This window comes from Rhipicephalus microplus, chromosome 3 (assembly GCF_043290135.1).
Source record: "Rhipicephalus microplus isolate Deutch F79 chromosome 3, USDA_Rmic, whole genome shotgun sequence".
NCBI classification, from domain to species: Eukaryota; Metazoa; Arthropoda; class Arachnida; order Ixodida; family Ixodidae; genus Rhipicephalus; species Rhipicephalus microplus.
This window is the reverse complement of record NC_134702.1, coordinates 134,064,266-134,081,628: the sequence shown is the minus strand read 5'-3', so window position 1 is coordinate 134,081,628 and position 17,363 is coordinate 134,064,266. Positions and strand designations below refer to the sequence as shown.

At 45.1% G+C, this 17,363-nt stretch overlaps 2 protein-coding genes across 2 annotated transcripts; one reads left to right on the top strand and one right to left on the bottom strand.

Moving 5' to 3' along the window:
* Positions 1 to 7,733: 7,733 nt before the first annotated feature.
* Positions 7,734 to 9,727, bottom strand: LOC119171623 (uncharacterized). The gene is made up of 3 exons (XM_037422410.2): positions 9,205 to 9,727; positions 8,559 to 8,770; positions 7,734 to 8,162 (listed from the first exon to the last, which is right to left on the bottom strand). Exons 1-3 carry the CDS (start codon positions 9,377 to 9,379, stop codon positions 7,791 to 7,793), a joined length of 759 nt encoding a protein of 252 aa, XP_037278307.1. The 5' UTR covers positions 9,380 to 9,727; the 3' UTR covers positions 7,734 to 7,790.
* A 4,413-nt stretch (positions 9,728 to 14,140) lies between these two features.
* LOC119171632 (uncharacterized) lies at positions 14,141 to 16,619 on the top strand. The gene is made up of 4 exons (XM_075890248.1): positions 14,141 to 14,528; positions 15,276 to 15,374; positions 15,437 to 15,541; positions 15,933 to 16,619. The coding sequence occupies exons 1-4, from the start codon at positions 14,459 to 14,461 to the stop codon at positions 16,577 to 16,579; spliced, it is 921 nt and encodes a 306-aa protein (XP_075746363.1). The 5' UTR covers positions 14,141 to 14,458; the 3' UTR covers positions 16,580 to 16,619.
* The last annotated feature ends 744 nt before the right edge of the window (positions 16,620 to 17,363 follow it).

The following is a 17,363-nucleotide window of genomic DNA, read 5'->3' as shown; positions in this document are numbered from 1 at the left end:
GGAGACCTTCTCATTGAGCTGCCAGAAAAACACCACTATGAAAAACTTGGCAGTCTCAAAGCATTTGGTAATATCCCAGTATCTGTTTTACCTCATAGATCAATGAACACATCACGTGGAGTTGTTTCAGAAGCAGACATTCTTGAAATGTCTGAACAGGAACTGCTTGAAGGGTGGAAAGAGCAAAATGTCACGGATGTGAAACGAATCGTCATCAGACGCGACAACAAAGAAATACCTACCAAACATTTAATACTCACTTTTGCATCTAGCACACTGCCTTCATCTATAGACACAGGCTACATCAAACTCTCTGTCCGTCCCTACATTCCCAATCCAAGACGGTGTTATAAATGTCAACGATTTGGTCATGGCTCGCAGAACTGCCGGGGTCAGGAAACTTGTGCAAGATGTGCTAGCCACGGCCACACATCTGATAACTGTGTTACTACGCCTCACTGCGTGAATTGTGACGGGGAACACGCCGCGTATTCGCGTTCGTGTCCTAACTGGAAGAAAGAAAAAGAAATAATCACTCTTAAAGTCAAAGAAAACATCACATTCAAAGAAGCAAGACGAAGAGTGTCGCCATTTTACGGCGCAACATATGCTGATGCGGCGCGTCAGGGGGCAACGCCGCACCAGCCCTCGCCACCCCTTTGGCCAGCGCAGAGCGAGCCGTCGGCTGTGGCGCCTGCCCCCAAGGCGGCAGTAGTTCAGTCTACTCCGCCTTCAAGCAAATTGAGGCCGGAGACTCTAGGGTCCTCTGGTCTCAAGGCCTCACCTCACCAGGCGAGGCCTAAAATGCGAACCACCAGCTCGAATGTGCGGGCATCCAGTGCCTCTGAGGAGGCAATGGATACAACGGTATCCTTGGTACCGAAACAGCGGCGAGCCTTCTTGAAGTGCGCAAAAAAAATAAAAACCAATAACGGGGCCGGACGACCGTCCTGCCACCTAAAATAACAAGCTCACTCTAACACAGGACACTCTCTGTACACACAGCAGCATCTCTTCTTTTAATATGCAGCCAGAAGTAATACAGTGGAACATCCGAGGCCTTCTTCGAAACCTTGATGACTTACAAGAACTCCTTCATGAATACAACCCAAGAGTGCTGTGTGTACAAGAGACACACTTAAAACGAACAAACACAAACTTTTTACGTAAGTACGTAATCTTCCGAAAGGATAGAGATGATGCCATGCCACCATCCGGTGGTGTAGCAGTTATAGTTAGTCAAGGGATAGCATGCACACAATTACCCCTTAAAACTTCCCTCGAGGCGGTGGCTGTCCGAGCAGTTATTCTAAACAAACTTGTCACTGTCTGCTCTTTGTACATACCTCCGCACCACCGTCTTGAAAAACTTCAATTCCAGTCTTTAATAGATGAACTACCTGAATCTTATCTGGTCCTTGGGGACCTGAACGCACATAATGGTCTGTGGGGTGACTCTCGCTGTGATGCACGAGGTCGTCTGATTGAACATTTCCTCATTTCATCAGGTGCTTGCCTGTTGAATAGGAAAGAGGCAACATACTATAACCTTGCCAACAAAACTTACTCTTCCATAGACCTGAGTATCGCATCTCCTTCACTTGTACCATTGCTTCAGTGGAAAGTCATAAAAAATCCATACGGAAGTGACCATTTTCGTTCAGTTTTGAGTACACCAATAATATATGAATGTCCTCCACATGTTCCCAAATGGCTGGTAAACAAAGCCGACTGGGAACAATTTCAAAAGCTTACTCACTTAAAATGGACTGACATATGCGGATTAGGCATAGATGAAGCTGTACAGTACTTCATGGCCTTTCTTACTGACGCAGCAGCCAAGTGCATTCCACAAACGTCTGGACTGCCCGGCAAACGACATGTCCCGTGGTGGAACACTGAGTGCCAGAATGCGCAGAAGGAACAGAACAGGGCATGGAGGTTGCTGCGGAACTCGCCGACGGCGGAAAACCTTGAGAGCTTTAAGAAAATAAAATCTCGAGGCAGGAGAACGCGTCGGCAGGCCAGAAGAGAAAGTTGGCACAAGTTTTTATCAGGGGTTAATTCATACACACAGGAGGCTGAAGTCTGGAACACGGTCGGTTGGATAGCAGGAAAACAAGTACACACACTTCCACTCGTAAACACTCAGGGTGATACCTTGGAAGATCAGGCAAACTTCCTCGGTGCACACTTCGAACAGGTATCCAGCTCGTCCCACTATACTGACAATTTCCAAAAATACAGAACAAGAATAGAAAAGCAGAAACTCGAACACAAATCCACTAGATACGAGGCATATAACCAAGCTTTCAGTCTAGCTGAGCTCCGAACATCTCTAAACTCCTGCAGTACTTCTGCCCCAGGTTCTGACAGTGTGATGTATGAAATGTTAAAAAACCTACCAAACGAAACCCGAAAAACCTTACTTTGTTTGTAGAATGCTATTTGGTCTTCTGGCACTATTCCTACCTCCTGGAAAGAGGCTATTGTCATTCCCATTTTGAAAGAGGGCAAGGACCCTTCTTTACCCTCGAGTTATAGGCCTATAGCACTTACAAGCTGCTTGTGCAAAGTCTTCAAAAAAAATGATAAACTGCCGATTCGCACATTTTCTTGAAACAAATAATTTGCTCGACCCATTTCAGTGCGGGTTTCGAGAAAGTAGATCCATCACAGACCACCTTGTTCGTATCGAGGCACAGATCAGAGACGCCTTCGTCCATAAACAATATTTTCTCTCTGTGTTCCTCGATATCAAAAAGGCTTATGATACAACATCGCGTTTCGGAATTCTAAGAGACCTGTCCCACCTTGGTGTGCGTGGAAGAATGTTTCACATAATCGAAAGTTACCTGTCAAACCGGACATTCCGTGTCCGTCTGGGCAGTGTGCTCTCCCAAACATTTGTCCAGGAAACAGGCGTGCCACAAGGTGGAGTGCTTAGTTGAACACTTTTTATTATTAAAATGAATTCTTTGCACTTGTCCATTCCCCGCAATATGTTCTATTGTACATATGTCGACGACGTTCAGCTTGGCTTCAAGTCATGCAACTTGGCCATGTGTGAGCGGCAGGTTCAGCTGGGTTTAAATAAGGTCTCCAAATGGGCAAATGAAAACGGATTTCGACTTAACCCACAAAAAAGCACGTGTGTCTTGTTCTCTCGAAAGAGAGGCATGCACTCGGAACCTGACATTTGACTGAACGGGCAACGTCTGTCCGTCAAAGCCGAGCATAAATTCTTAGGCGTAATCTTGGACAACAAGTTGACCTTCGTACCCCACATAAAATATTTATAAACAAAATGTTTAAAAGCCATGAATGTTATAAAAGTGTTGTCACGTACTACGCGGGATAGTGACAGGAAATGCCTCATGAACCTGTATAGAAGCCTTATTCACACCCGCTTAGATTATGGGGCCATTGTTTATCAGTCTGCGACTCAAAGTGCTTTGAAAATGCTGGATCCCGTGCACCATTCAGGCATCCGCCTTTCTACGGGTGCTTTTCGCACCAGCCCCTTAGAAAGCCTTTACGTTGAGTCAAATGAGTGGTCGCTTCATCTGCAAAGAACCTACATGTCCTTTGTATATTTCCTTAAGGTGAAAGCAGACAAGAGGCACCCCTCATACTCTACTATAATGACTTGTCGAGCTCCATTCTTTTTCAAAACAGGCCTTCAATGAGGCAGCCCTTCTCAGTTCGCCTGAAGGGTCTAGCTGAGGACACTTGAGTGTCACTCGAACACAGTTTAATGGCTCCTGTAGCATATCTGCCACCGTGGCAATGGCAGACTATAGACTGTGATGTGTCCTTTCTTGAAGTTACAAAACATGCGACAATTGCCCATATCCGAACATACTTCCTGGAACTTCAACACAAATACACACGTCCCGAGTTCTTTACAGATGCCTCCAAGTCTAACTCCTCTGTGTCCTACGCTGCTGTCGGCCCATCCTTTTCGGATGCTGGCCCTCTACATCCAGGCACAAGTATCTTCACAGCGGAAGCCTACGCAATACTTGTGGCGGCTAAACACATCAAGCATTTACAAATACAAAAAGCAGTAATTTATACAGACTCCCTCAGTGTAGTAACGGCTCTGCCCACTCTTAAAAAACACAAAAACTCAGTCCTTGTCTCACTTTACTCCATTTTATGCACACTATACACACTCAAACAACATGTTGTAGTGTGCTGGGTGCCAGGGCACCGTGAGATTCAAGGCAACGTGAGGGCAGATCAGCTCACTGCATCCGTCCACAAAAGCACTGCCCCTACACCCATATCAATCCCGGCCGTTGATCTTAAGCCGTCTCTCAAACGAAACCTCAGAGTATACTGGCAGAGCAAGTGGGATACACACACACAAAACAAACTACACGTTATTAAGCCACACCTTGGTCATTGTCTGCTCGTATCGAAATCGCGTTATACAGAGGTAATACTAACGAGACTCAGGATAGGACACATATACACGACACACACACATCTTTTGTCCGGTGGTGATCCACCATTGTGTGATAAATGTGGTGAGGCATTAACAGTTCTTCACATTTTAATTCAATGTAAACATTTAGACACTCTAAGAAGACAACACTTCCCACTATCCTACCGACAACATATACCTTTACACCCTGCAATGTTCGTCGGTAGGGAACCGCTTTTTAGTCACAAATCATTATTAGCGTTTTTAAAGGAAATCCATAATTTTCATATCATATACCCGGGCATACCGTAGCACGACCTCTCTAGAGAGGTTTTTGCTGCGGTGGCTACACAGGAAAGCACTTGCCTCACGGCCCTTGCACGCAAGGGTACTAACGTGTGAGGTACTTGTGCTAATGCCATACATGTCCACCATCGTTTTTCATTATCACCAACTTTTGTCACCTATTCACACCATGGACACTTTCACGGCATAGTCATGATTTTATTACTTGTATGTTTTTACCCGCTTTACTGCGAGGAATTTTATGGCCCTTATACAGCCGCTAATCACAACCATTGTCCACAATCCTGTCTCATGAACTGGCGCTCTTTGGCCATCAAATGGCCCTTGCGCCAAAAAAACACCATATATCATCAACTTTTGCCATCTATTCGCACCTCACACACCTTTCACAACATCGTCATTATTTTATTACTTGTATGTTTTTACCCGCTTTACTGCGAGGAATTTTATGGCCCTTATACAGCCGCTAATCACAATCATTGTCCACATTCCTGTCTCATGAACTGGCGCTCTTTGGCCATCAAATGGCCCTTGCGCCATAAAACACCATATATCATCATCATCATCATTGACATGAACAACTGCTACACCCTCCGCCGTCCCTTAGCGTGTATCCACACGACGGACATATCCGCGCAAATCCCTCCCGCGGACGTTCGTTCCGCCGCCCGTCCGGCTGCGAAGCACATTCAGACGACGGACGAAGCGAGCAGACGGACGCGCTGGAGAAAAAAAACATGGCGGCACTGTCTGAAGCGAGAGCTGCCCGCTTCAAATCTTTAAGCTCTTCGTAGCGCATCGCGTGGGCTGTTATTCCCAAACTGATGGTTGTGTAGGCTTTAGGTCTGTGTCCTCGAGCTTCGACGGCAACGTATACATGACTATTTGGTACTGTTTCCGAGCGCCGTACTCGTTTTCTGAAAAGTGTAGGCTTAGCGACCACCGCTATTGCCAATACATGAGCTCGGTGATCTGCGGTAGCGCTGGGGCTACCATATCTCGGAGCTCATGATAATGTGCGAATGTTTGCTTATTCTTCTTTTCTATAGATGGCGCGACCAGTCTGAAAGTAGAAAACCCATTCATCGCTAGCCATTCGAGGTTTAGGTTTCCGTCTATGACGCTGAGTTTGAAGTTGAAGTGAATATGGAGGTCGAAAGAAAGCAACGAATAGCTGCAATGGCTGTTGTATTAGCAGAATTAGACGATGAAGCGCTGTTCTTCCCTGTAAAACGATCTTGTTGGCAAAAGGACTACATCGCTAACAAGCATCTGGGTATGCAATATCAACTCTATCGTGAACTTTTGCTTAGCGACAGCCAAGAATACAGGAGGCTTCTGCGAGTGTCGAGAGAGCAGTTTGTCCAGTTGCTGTCGCTCGTAGGACCTCGCATACAACGACAGGACACCGTAATGCGGCGAGCCATATCAGCTGAAACAAGGCTGCAGGTCACGCTACGATACCTTGCTTCAGGCAAGTGTTGCACGTCTGTGCATTTCTACTCGAAACATTGCTCCTATTGTTGCATCCGAGACTGTTCAGACTTGGAGAGCCTCGCTTTTAGAGGTGGCATTACGTTGTGTGTTGTAAAACGCCAGCAAGGTCTTGAATAGGCACATATGTGACACTAATAAAACAAATCTTGCGAAGGCTACGAAAGCCCTCTTACACAGCCTCGCTGTCGTTGATGTACAGTTTGGCACTCTTGGCATACATCTGCGAATTAGTGACGGTATTTTTTTCCCTTTGTGCAGGAGAGAGCCACCACTCCTTGAGTCGCCAATTTCGTCTGGGCCACTCGACTGTAAATGATATCATCCATGAAACATGTAATGTAATTTATGAAGAGCTGAAGAATGAATTTCTCAAAACTCCAAGCACCGAGGATGAGTGGAGAGACGTCGTTGCTGGTTTCAGTAGAAACTGGAACTTTCCAAACTGCGTTGGAGCGATGGATGGAAAGCATGTGATAATTACTAAGCCAGCAAACACGGGAACAGTTTACAGAAACTACAAGAAGAGCTTTAGCATTATACTGTTTGCCGTGGTCGATGCGAACTACAAATTTTTGTACACGGATGTTGGTGCGCCAGGGTCACAGGGAGATGCGGGCGTCTGGCAAACTACGCCTCTGCAAGCACACTTGTCAAACATGTCGGCTGGTCTTCCGGAACTGGTCAAGGTGGGAAGCTTGCCTGATCTGTACTTGCCACCAGTTTTCGTCGGTGATGACGCGTTTCCTCTTGGAAGAAACTTGATGAAACCGTTTGGGGAACGTTCGTTATCAGAAGAGAAGAGAATATTTAATTACAGGTAATTTATGTCACTACTGAAACAGCACTATGTGATATTTAACCGTTTAATCGAAGGTGCGCTAACCCAGATTTGCAGCACACATTAGCATGCTACTATCTTCTCAGTGGTGTAAAGTGTATAAAATTATATCTTACTTTTTTTAATGCTTTACAGGTTATCCAGGGCTCGGCGTGTAGTTGAGAGCACCTTTGGAATACTTGCGAATAGGTTTAGATTTCTGCACACCGTGATTGACGCTGAGCCAAAACGGGTGACATCAATGGTGAATGCAGCATGCGTATTGCACAACTTCCTCGCCAATGAATTGAACGCAGCTGACTCGTGTGCCGACACAACGCCTACTGCAACTCTGTTCTCTACACAGCCTTATTCTCGCGGACGAGTAAGTGCTGTTGGCTCCGCCGTACGTGACAGCCTATGCGAATTTTTGAATGGCAGGGGTGCTGTGTCATGGCAGCGTACGTCAGCCCACTTGGAGGCCGATGTATACAGAAGGCCATAAGATTACGCAAAGATAGTGCAAGATGCACATGCGTTGTCATAAAATAAAGTTGTTGAAAAATAAAATGCGGTTTGTTTAGTTGAAGGGCGAGATCTTGTATACGCTGTCATATGAATGGCATTTCAAATTACGGATATTTACTTAAAACTGAGTTTCATTCACACTGACAACAATGCTGGAGGTAAGCAACGATTTATTAACTGGCAATATTAAATGAGATCTGTTGAGCTTTCTTACTCGCTTTTGTTGATGTAGATTTCAAGTGCGCTTAAGATAGCCTTCTGGCATGGGATCAGCTTATCCTTCGGAACCTCGCGCATGTGTGCAGCAACAACTTTACCAAAATAGTCGATATCATCTTCCTGCTGTGTGGTACTCGCTGGTTGGCCTACGCTTGCAGCTATTTTTTCCAACACAGTTTGCCGTTGGGCCAATATTTCATCTAAACGATGGGGAGATCGGCGCCTTTTCTTCTGTGTTCCTTGGCGGGACATTGCAGAGAGTGCCTTGCCCGCAATTGGGTCGTCCACGGTAATGTTTTGGTCGTCAGTCGCTGCAGCTGCATCGTCTGAGGTTTGTGAAGGATCATCAATGTCTGGTCGTACCTGCAAGACACAAAATGGCGCACAAAGTCTCTCGCAATTCCAAAATGTAATGCTTTGCAGACACACATCTGCGTATCTATTCCGATTACAATCTGTATTACAACCACGTAAAAGCAATGGTACATTATTCGTGATTTGGCGTAATTAGAGCGCAAGATTCAAACTTCAGTGTCAACAATTTTTGGTCATATCTAATTTAAATATAGAAACGACGTTTGAATAATTCAGCACACCAAGCAACTAATCTTAATGTAGAATTATTTTGGTGTGTGTTCAAGCATTGAAAAGGTTGTAAGGCTGTATAAGAAAGTGCTAAGTAATAAAAAATACATATTGTAAAAATTTACGCGGCACAAGAAGGCTTCATCACAAATACGAAAAACAAGGGCAGTTTACCTTCATGGTCTCCGCCGCAGCTTGGCATGCATCAGTGCTCACAGAACGCCAACAGGTCACTTTTGAAGCATCCAAAAACCTGAGTGAATTATAAAAGCGCCAGCGACCTTTATAAACGTCCGAGCTTGGCATTCCACTCTTTGTGGATTCTACTTTCTTCTTCTCCAACCGGTATGTGCGTCTCTTATTGTCAAAGAAGCGCCGAAGGGCTTCTGTAAAAAAAAAAGAACAAAACAGAGGGGGGGGGGGGGGGTGATTATAAGTACGATTTACACCATGCAGTTTCGGTCAATCACCATCACAACACATTATGCTGAAAAAACGTGGCTGGTGCTCTAACGAATACTGCAGTGAATGTTTTCAGTTTTACCGCAAGCTTACGCATCACAAGCAACGTTTGGCGGACTCGTCGCCATTAACACTGTTCTTGAATTTCGCGCCGATTCCTTGATTAAAATGCATTTTTATTGAGCAGCCCTGCCTCCGGCACGGTAGCATGCTTGGGAATGCGCTGACCACGGCCGTCACTTGTAGACACCAATGTGCCCCACGTCATGCATAACAGGTACATTCCAGAAGGTTATTATCACGAAACCCACCCATATAATAACGCAAAACATAGAGAGTAAATATAAATGGTACTTACTGGCATCGTACGGCCCGTACGCAGGCCACTCCTCGTTCATTTCCTTCGCTATGCGTTCCCATATACTCTCCTTCACTGTTGTGTCCGCGTACTCGGCGAGTGTCATATCCCACAATGCGGGGAACTGCTCAACAAGGCGCAGCAGAAAAAAAGTTGCGTCGTCGCTCAAGTTCATAGTTGGAGTTGTTTGCGGTAGTGTGCGTCGAACGTACTTCCCACGCAAAAACCCAAACAAGACGAGCAGAAAAAAAAAACGTGCCTGTTGCCAGACCCTTATAACTTCGTCGGCTAAATTTACGAAACCACACGAGAAACAGAAAAATAAGCGCTTGTTGCCACACTAGTATTGGCGTCCTCCGCTAAATTTGTCGTGTTTTTCCGCGGGAATCCGTTTGCGAAAAAGAGCGTGGCATTTTCCGTCCGCGACGTCCGCGGACGCGGCACGGATGGCGGAAATCCGTGACGTGGGGTCACGTGACGCGCCGTCCGCCGCGGAAAAGACGGATTTGGTCCGTCGTGTGGATACACGCTTAGGAACTGACCGCATTGCACCCACTTACCCTTCTAGCCACCATAATCTGAACTCGCTTCCAAACTGGCCTTAGGCAGGCTTTATGTCGGGAAGGAAATCGCTTTAATCTGAGTAATGAAGCGCAAACTACACGTTATCAAGCCACACCTTGGCCATTGGCCACCAGTATCAAAATCACGTCTAACAGAGGTAACACTAACAAGACTCAGGATAGGGCACACATACACGACACACACACATCTTTTATCCGGTGGTGATCCACCATTGTGTGATAAATGTGGTGAGGCTTTAACAGTTCTTCACATTTTAATCCAATGTAAACAGCTAGACACTCTAAGAAGACAACACTTCCCATTACCCTACCGACAACATATACCTTTACACCCTGCAATGTTTGTCGGTAGGGAACCACTTTTCACCCATAAATCATTGTTAGCTTTTTTAAGAGATGTTAATTTTTACCATGTATTATACCCAGGCATTGCGTAGCGTGACCTCTCAAGAGAGGTCGCTGCTGCTGTGATTACATTTAAAAGCACTTGCCTCGCAGCCCTTGGACACAAGGGCACTGATGAGACAAGTGTGCTAGTGCCAAATATTTTTACATGTTTTTATTATCAAAACCTTTGTCACCCTTTTTAATATGCATATCACGCCACTGTCATGTCTTTAATACTTATGTTTTTACCCGCATTATCGCGAGGAATTTTAAGGCCCCTATACAGCCACGCAACATATCATTGACCGCATCTTTATACTCATTGAAATGGCGCTCTTTGGCCATCAATTGGCCCTTGCGCCATAAAACACCACACATCATCATCTGAATAATGAAGCGTTTTATAACACCGCAGGAACTACCAGGCGCTACACTGTACGAATTGCATAACGAGTGGGTCATCAATGCTCGAACCCACTACAAAAGCTTGTTGTGGATCACCTACTTCAGGCAGAATTTTCTTCATCGTCGTCAGCCACTGCATAGAAAAAGTGCACAAAATTCCCAGCAAATATGTGGCGGATACAACGCATCTCCGATGAATAATTAAGGATAGCTTAAGGACTGCCGGCTTACTACACAAAAATTATGATTAATTATGGCGTAGTGGGTACCTAGCAAGTTTCCTTGTAGTAGTTATAGTTACCCAATCAGTGTTAAAAAAAAGGCTCTGAAAGGCTGCTCATCCCGCTTTCGCTATCACTGGGCTGCGCATTCCGCACGCGACTGGTGTATTTTTTTCGAAAGCGCGTAAGCAATGGTGGAGTTATGGAAACGCACTGCCGCTCTACCTTGAAGTTATTTCAGACATCTGTTCTTTCTATTGATTTCAACGTTAGGCCTCGCCCAAACATCAAGGCCTGCCAAAAATTGGCCTATAGTCCAATCTTTAGTGAAAAGCGAAAATGAAATTTTATTGTTTACCACGTTACATACAAATTCGGTTCCACAAAATATGGCACTTGACATTTGTGTTAACAATCAATGTGTCACATGTTTGCACTCATTTGTTATGGCACCCAGCACAACAAAAAGTGGGGTTTTTTTAGGTAGTTCTCAGGCCCTGAATCGGCGAACATGCCAAAACAACCTGGTTCTTGGTGATTTTAATGAAGGCACAGGACCATCGTTTCAGGAACTCCTTCTTTCCTAGTGAAAACAATTCTGATTCCAAATGGTTCGTTACAATATCATACAACCGCACCAGCAAAAGCCATTGATTTTTACGGGCCTTTGCTTAATGCACATCCAAGCCGTTGTTTTCCCACAACGCGTACATACCAGCGGCCAGCACTAGACCTGCCAGCGCCAGTTGGACATCCTTTCCTTTTGACAAATCTTTCTACACCCAACGGGTGGTATGCCCTGTCCACGAGGGACCAAAAGGCCTTGGTCACACGACCGATTTATAAAGCGCGTTGTCCTCGTGCATGCCGCAGTGCACACACTACTAGGCGTTCACTATAGAATTGCATAACGAGTGGGTCATCAATGCTCGGACCCACTACAAAAGCAGGTTGTGGATTACCTTCTTCAGGCACAATTTTCTTCATCGTCGTCAGCCAATGCATAGAAAAAGTGCACAAAATTCCTAGCAATTATGTAGCGGATACAACGCATCTCCGATTAATGATGGATAGCTTAAGGTAGGCTGGCTTGATATGCAAAAATTATGATTAATTATGGCATAGTGGGTACCTAGCAAGTTTCCTTGTAGTAGTTATAGTTACCCAAACAGTGTTAAAAAAAGGCTCTGAAAGGCTGCTCATCCGGTTTTCGCTGTCACTGGGTTGCGCGTTCCGGGCGGGCCTGGCATATTTTTTTCGAAAGCGCGTAAGCAATGGCGAAGTTATAGAAACGCACCGCCGCTCCACCTTGACGTTATTTCAGACATTTTGGCATCTAAACTGCCAAAATGGCATCTAAACTGCCAAGGACCAGTAAAAAAAAAAAAGGGTTCGGCTCACAGACATTTTTTCAAAAACAAAATTCAGAGACAGCTAGTTGGAGCGGCAAACAATGTTACGGCGCTTATTAAAAATATTCACAAGCATTGCGCAGCTTAACATGGCTGTCAAGACAAAAAAAACTGCGCGACAGTTATATTAAAGTTTTCAGGAACTACCACCAACATGTTTCTGGATGTGTTCAGTCAGTTTTTCGCCGCCTCACTGATGAGGGCAGCTTTGGAAACACGCGACAGTGGGGAAGGCATGGAATGGGCCCACCTATCAGTAGAAGTCGCTGTCTGTGTTCACGTCGCCCCTTCGCCGACTGCTGGCTTGAGCGTTGCTTTGACGTTGCCTGCTGGTGTTCACTTCCTGAAGTGCGGTCTCTCCGGTGCCCTGCGATGTCACGTCGCGTTCTTGGTGCTGCGTTGAGTACGCTTCTCGTCAGTCTGCATGTGAGCGCCTGGGCCTGAGGTCCTGAGCGACAGGGAGAGGATACTACCGTGGGCTGCCTTGGGGTCGCGACTCCGGCTGTACGGCCTGCAGCCGACGCCTGCCGGCATCGAGAAAACTTCCTGTGGTGTGCGGTTCGGAGGTTCGGGTGTCGGTGCACGCTCGTCGATAACGAGCTCAGTGGGCTCCAACTCGTCTGACGACAGTGCTGCCACATCCTTCTGCGCCTCCAGCCAAAACCACCTAGAAAATTCAAAGCCTTCGCACGACGGCGTGACGTCACGCTAGTGCGATGGGCCTACAAGTCGACTTCACCACGCGTGCATCGTGCGATGGGCCCGAGGCATGGTGCCTTGCGCGTGAACGCACCCAAGTAGTATTTTTAACCCAGTGGCATGCGTGTATTATTTTAAATGTAACACATTGTAACCAAGCCTTTTAATCTTTTTTTATTGCGCAATTTTGCCACAGGGCATTAGGGGAATCGAAGGATGAAAAAAAAAGAAAGAAAAAAAAGCCTTGTAATCATAATCGAAAGAGTACGACGCGCAGAGGTACAGCCAGCGTGTGTCGAAAAAATTGTGGCTTCGAATAACTACCAGTTTCCAGGAAGTAATACGAACCCTGAGTAGTCAATATTTCATGTTCTTTCACTGCATAAAATGTATAACTGCCACAGAAAAAAAATGCCGCCAGCTGATTCATACTGTGAAGGCCATCATAAAAAAAGTGACATTCTTTAGACTCGTTGCCTACTTCCATTCATTGTGTGTGTCCTCAAAAGGTCCTGGACAGCACTTGCCCTGTATGCTATTAGACCATTTCTGCATAACTGATGGGCAGTGTTTATCATCACAGCGTCACTTCTGGGAGCTAAATAGCAAAAGATGGTTTTGAAGGGCCAAAATAAATGTCATGCATACAAACCAATTTGAGGCTCAAAAAATAGAAAGAAATGCACATTTATTATTCAGTTCATCTTCAAAGTTTTTATGGTTCATTTATTTAAGACACTCCCACAAACAACATGATTTATTCATGATTTTAAAAACAAAGTCATACAAGTAAATTGGGCTACAAAAGCATACATACAGCTCAAACAAAACAAACTATATACACAAGTACTAGATCACAAAAGAGTGGCATTTTTCAAGCCATCAATGTTTTTAGTGCGGCGAGTTGGGCAGGTTGGTAACGATGCATGACTGAGAAATCTTAGCGCCACAGAACGGAAACAAAAGAAAGAAACGTAGACAACACGAGCGCTAACTTCAAACCAAGTTTATTAGGAAACACACATGAATATATACGAACTCAAATCACAGAAATCTCACGCCTACTTTTTTACACATATATTGTTATACAACGTCATACAAAAACAAAAAATGTAATATCAGGAAATAAACAGGTAAACGCGCATGTGTAAATGGAACCAAGAAAACTTAGAAAAAAACTTAACAGCCCCCCGAAAAACCCTACAAACGAAAAATGTGACACCAGCTGCGCATGCTTACCTCGGTGAAACTAATGGCGAATTCCATTGAGAGAACAGGAGTAAGGGTGCCGAGCAGAGAGGAGTAGGGGGCAGAGCACTGAGAGCCGCGTCACTCGACCTGCCACTGGAATGCGGCACACCTCCGCAGAGCAGGTGTGAGGGAATAAAAAGGCGAGTGAGGAGAAAGGTTGTGCATCCCAGCGTCCTCTGCTGCAAAACACGTGCGGTCTGATCCGGACGGGCAAGGAAAGCACGTGTGGCAGTGGTTGGTACAGCGCACTCGCTTGCGCGCTATCCTGCAAAGCTGCTGCTTCGTATACTACTACATGATGGACTCGGAAGCTCAGCGCATCCTACTGTCTTTAATTCAACACCAGGCACCATCTAGTACGGAAGGTAAAGTGAATTTGATTGCTTTTTATTTGTTTCAGCGCACTTGTCGCGCATGCAGCATGCAATGCATTCTTGCGCGCGTGGACCTAAGCCCACTATTCTTTATCATATCAGAAAAACACCGTGGATATGACAGCTTTATCAGACTGTTCATGCAGTTACCAGCTGCTGCTGTCATCAGCAGTTAACAAAACGTAAACAATTCTAGAAGTACTGCAGTACACTATCCTGTTGCCAAGTTTCCTTGCATGAGTAATTAATCCTTAATTCAAAACAAACTTACATTGCAGACCCCTCCATCAGCAACAGAATGATTCGCAGCGTTTTAAGAAAAGTAACTGCGAAGTGGCGTGTAGCAAGTGTCACGTGGGTGCAGCTAAGTATTGCACGCAGTAACAATTTATTTTTATTTCCGATTTTTAAGTGGCTAATGTCTCCAGACGGCAGATCAGCATCCCACGTGATACGGTGAAGCCATACATCTCCTCGGAAGCACGATTTCTTATCGCAGGGTCGAGATGCTACGTATGATAAGCGATATTTTTTTTTAATTATCAGTGATTTGTGCAGTGTTTCATGCAGCCCTGTAACATGATGAATTGACTTTTTTAGAATTTGTTTTTTGCTTGCTCTAATCCGCTTACCTTCGAGTGTAAGGCATCCGAGTTTGCATAATGTAGCTGACTACTTGAGAAACCATTTTCATTATATAACTGATTTGATTACATTTCCATCATTGTGTGAAAACAGATGCAGTTCTGCGTACAAATATGGCTGGCGATGTGCCAAGGCGAGGGAGCGAAGAAATGCGCATGGAGCTCAGATTGCCATGCGTTGAAACAGGAGGTGGTAAGTATTAGTATTAACATTATTGTGAGGCACTACATTTACTGCTCATTTATATTTTTTAGATGGCACAGATACTCTGCACCTGCCAGCTCCCACTGCATCAAGATCAGCTGACGGGGAGACTGGTGCTCAAAGCAAGCCATCAGGCTCCAGGAGAGGAGGTGGAGGCAAGTATATTAACACTGAGTGTCTACAATTGCCTCAGCAAGTGTTCTTGGGTAAATCTAACAAGCATGCATCAGAGCGTGTAAAAGTGTACTTGTAGGAGTGATCCTTAAATGACAAAAAAAAAAGAGAGCATGGAAAGCAGACCACTACAATTACTGGAAGACTGGCACAATTTGCATATTGCATTTACATGCACAATACCAGAACTTATCACTTATGTATGTTTGCTAGTCTGCGCAAATGCTTGTTTTGTTGATTAATGCTTGCTGATTGATAATTAAGCTCAAGTGACCGTGCTGTGTGTTAAATTATTCAATTATAAGTAATGCCTGCACAATGACCGACAGTTTCCCAATAAACCATTTATGTGTTGGTTCTTTCTTATTCTAGCTGCTGAATGGACAGAGGGGCAAACAAGGCTGCTCCTAGAGTACTACCTCAAATATTTCCCTCAGATTGGCCCATTTAAAAAATTCAAAAACAGGAAGCAAGCCTTTAAACAAATATCGATGGACATCGAGGCTGTGCTTGGCATAGCCAAAACCCCAGAACAGTGTGAAAATAGGTACAAAACAGTAATTAGGCGTCGGAAGGCGTCTTCCGACCATAACAAAAGGTCTGGTGCTTCACCCACCCCTGTGCCTTTTGACGACGAGGTGAAAAAAATTGAAAGCATTGATGACAGCATTGAACCGGAGGTAGAGCGAGACGCCTCAGGGGCTACATTCAAAGCCTCGCCCGAATCTCCGGCCGTGTTGTCACCTGCCAACACCACTGAGGAAAATAAGACGCAGTCCTCAAATCCCGACACGAAGCCACGGGTAGGAACTGCACGCCTGGCACACATGCAGTTGTTTTTTACTGAAATGAGGGCACTGCAAGAAGAAAAGGAGGCTCAAAAGGCGGCCAGACGTCAAGAAAAAGAAAATCGAAGAGCTGAAAGGCAGGCCGAGCGACAGGTGCTTCGTGAAGAGCGGCGCAAAATGCATGAAGAAAAAATGGAGATTCTCCGTCAGGCCTTTGGACTTCCAAAATAAAGTGGTAGTTTTAAATAAATAAACGTACTACCCAAAGCGATTACTTAGTTTCAATGTCTTTTATTTTCTAGTTTGGCACAATACACTACCTTGAGAAAATGCAAATGGGCCAACAGGTGTGTGGTAAGGACAATTTTTCCCAACCTTGAAGGTGTTTTAACGAGTTCAGCTTTTCAGGTGGGCCTTTGGTAAGCATATATTTGCTCACAACTGCATAACACGTAAAGGAATTCCTTGTTTCATGGCTGCTGGTTCTGCAACCCCATTTTTATCATCAAGTGATCTCTCTTGATGCTAGCCAAGCCACGTAATAGGCTATCCTGTTGGGCTACACTACTGCTGCTTACTTGAACTGCAGAAGAGCTTGAGTCTACATTTGTTGTTTGTGAGGTAAGTGACAGGTCTCGTGACAGGTTCTCTGGCAAATCTCCACAATCAATGCAGAGGTTGTGAAGCACACAGCATGAAATGATAAACTTGGACATGTTATCCACTGTCCACATATCCAACCTGTGCAGTTGTCTGAAACGATTTTTTAAATCGCCAAAAGTATTTTCAATAAGCACCCTTGTCCCGGAGAGTCTTGCATTGAAGGTTTTTTTGATGCTGTCAAGATTCCCATAGTCTCGAATTGGTGTCATCAGGTACTCCCGGAAAGGATATGCAGCATCCCCCACTATATGGTACTTGCTAGAGCACAGTTGTGGCAAAACACTTGAAATCCTGGACCGACGGAAAATGCGTGCGTCATGAATTTTGCTTGGGTAGCCAGTGCTGGCATCAA